A 2,633-nucleotide genomic window follows, 5' to 3' on the forward strand; every position below is an offset into this window, starting at 1 on the left:
GAGAGAGAGAAATCCCTTCTTGAATTTTCATTGAGAGAGAAAAGATATATTCAGAGTGGAAGAGTAGAACCACTGAATTTGGAATGTGGTATATCTCTACCACCAGTATAAACTGATCTACATTGGCATAGCTTGACTAACACCAATACAGCCACAAAAGTTTACGTCTAATGATGATTGGGCCCAGTCACTTGTCTACTAAGAGAATTTCAGCAGGTTTACATCAGAAAAGTCCCAATAGAAAGTAAACCCATGTGAATTCTTGGATTCAAATCCACAGGTTTGGTATTCCAAAGATTCAGCTCCACTCTCTCCCTCTTGGTTACCCCTACAGATGACCTACCCTGAGAGCCATTCTGGAGACAACCAGACCATCTCTGATGTGTTTATCCTGGTGGGGTTTTCTTACCTTAACAAGCTGCAAATCCTTCTGTTTGTGGTGGTTCTGATGACCTACCTGGTCACCGTGATGGGGAACTTGCTGGTTATCCTCCTTATAAAGCTGAACCCCTCCCTCCACACCCCCATGTATTTTTTTCTGGTGAACCTGTCTTTCGTGCAAATCTGTTTCACCACCAGTGTGTTCCCTCAGCTTCTGGTTCACCTCCTGGTGGAGCAAAAGACCATCTCCTTTGGGGGCTGTGCAGCCCAGATGTACACAATCACCATCATGGGCCTCACAGAATGCTGCCTTCTTGCAGTCATGGCCTTCGACCGCTACGTGGCCATATGCCAACCCCTGCACTACACAACCATCGTGAGTGGCCGGGTGTGTGCTCTGCTCGCAGGAACCTCCTGGTTCATCGGCATCTCAGTGGAAGTCGCTCAGACCACCTGGATCTTCAGCCTGCCCTTCTGCAGCTCCAACCGCATCCACCACTTCTTCTGTGACATCCCACCCCTGTTGAAGATGGTGTGCACTGACACATCGAAAAACAACATTATGGTCCTGATTGTGTCAGTGGTGTTCATCATGGGACCTTTTTTATTGATAATCCTGTCCTACATCTGCATTACTTGCACCATCCTCAGGCTGCCATCAGCAGAAGGAAGGCATAAGGCCTTCTCCACCTGCTCCTCCCACCTCACAGTGGTGAGTTTATTCTATGGTCTGGCTCTTATCTCCTACCTAGGAGCCAAGTCAAGCTCCAACCCCGAGAACGATCAAATAATTGCCCTTATGAACACAACTGTGATACCAATGTCAAGCCCCATTATATACACCCTGCGGAACAAGGATGTGAAGGGAGCCTTGAGAAAAACACTAGCAAAGAGCATCTCTTTCCACAACTGGAGACATTAAGGAAGGAAATTATATTTAATGCAGTGAAATGTGTTGAATTTCTTTCAATGACCCTCCCTTTTCCAACTGTTGTTTTGTTTTTCTCCTCTTCTGTCGACAAATCATAGCCAGACTGCCAAGTAGAGGGAAAGACCGACCTGGTCCTTTGAGAGAAAAAAAAAAAATTCTCCATTGTAGACATAGCCTTCGCGCACGTCTGACATTTGCACTCCAAAACAGCTACTCTTCTCTCAGTTAAGTTAGGGAAAAAGGACTCCTTGAGAGTGGTGGGAATGTTTCAAAGACATACTGAAAATGCACCTTAAAAAGGGAGATACCAACCCAACACACTTCAACTTGAAGCAGACCAGAACAGTGTGGGATCACACCGCACACCAAGCCACAGCTTTCTTTGTGAAGGACAGACATGCTCATGAGACAGAGAAGGAAAAAAGGGCACAAAACTCCAGGCAAGAAGTCCATCTCCTCATAAATTACACCTGTCAATTACACTTACTTGCTGGAGAAAAGGAAGGAAGGTTCTTCTGTTATTCTGATAAAGCACATTTTCATTCTTTAATTTTTGTGAAAATTTGATGCAACCTTTTGACCAGCTTTAAACTTCACGGGGAAAAATTAAAGGAGAGTATTGACTCCAAGTAGTATCCTGCCGTCATGTCTTCAAAATTTGAAATAGCAAAATAAAATGAATAGCGGAATATGGAAAACAGTTCCTAGAACATTCACCCCGTTTGTTTTCATTGTAACAATCTTCAGCAAAATTCACAACTGGGAAAATTGGAACCAGATCTTCTGTAAAGTCCTTTAAGGCCTCTCCTTTTCCTGATCTAGGTGTGGGAATTAGGAATGTTGCACCTCCCCAATGCTCCTGATTAGTGCCCTGTGTCTCAGCCACCTCCCCTTGCAACTTGGGCTCTGCCAGCTTCCAGCCTGTGCCCCAGGATCTGAGCTGCTGCACCACGCACCTGGGGCTCTGTTGTTGGCTCTTGGTTTGGGGTCCTGGTTGCTGTCCCTGAAAGCCAGAGGGTTTTTATTCAGCCTTGTACACTGGGGGATCTGCTGCTAGCACCATGACTCATGCTATCATAGAATCTTAGGGTAGGAAGGGACCTCAGGAGGTTATCTAGTCCAACCTCCTGCCTAAAGCAGGAGCAACCCTAGTTAAATCATCCCATCCACGAGTTTGTCAAGCTGTGACTTAAAAAACATGACCCGGGTCTCAGCTTTACTCTCAGCCTCAGTTGGGTTGAGGGGACAGGACATCATGTGGGAGAAAAGAGATCATCAACCCCTCTCTGAAAAAAATAGTCCTGCGCCTGCCACTTTCTGG

At 45.8% G+C, this 2,633-nt stretch overlaps 1 protein-coding gene across 1 annotated transcript; it reads left to right on the forward strand.

Annotated features, from left to right (window-relative positions):
* Window positions 1-334: 334 nt before the first annotated feature.
* On the forward strand, window positions 335-1,303 carry LOC142005037 (olfactory receptor 10A4-like). The gene has a single exon (XM_074982716.1). The coding sequence runs from the start codon at window positions 335-337 to the stop codon at window positions 1,301-1,303; it is 969 nt and encodes a 322-aa protein (XP_074838817.1).
* Window positions 1,304-2,633: the final 1,330 nt, after the last annotated feature.

This window comes from Carettochelys insculpta, chromosome 32, assembly GCF_033958435.1.
Source record: "Carettochelys insculpta isolate YL-2023 chromosome 32, ASM3395843v1, whole genome shotgun sequence".
Taxonomy (NCBI): Eukaryota; Metazoa; Chordata; order Testudines; family Carettochelyidae; genus Carettochelys; species Carettochelys insculpta.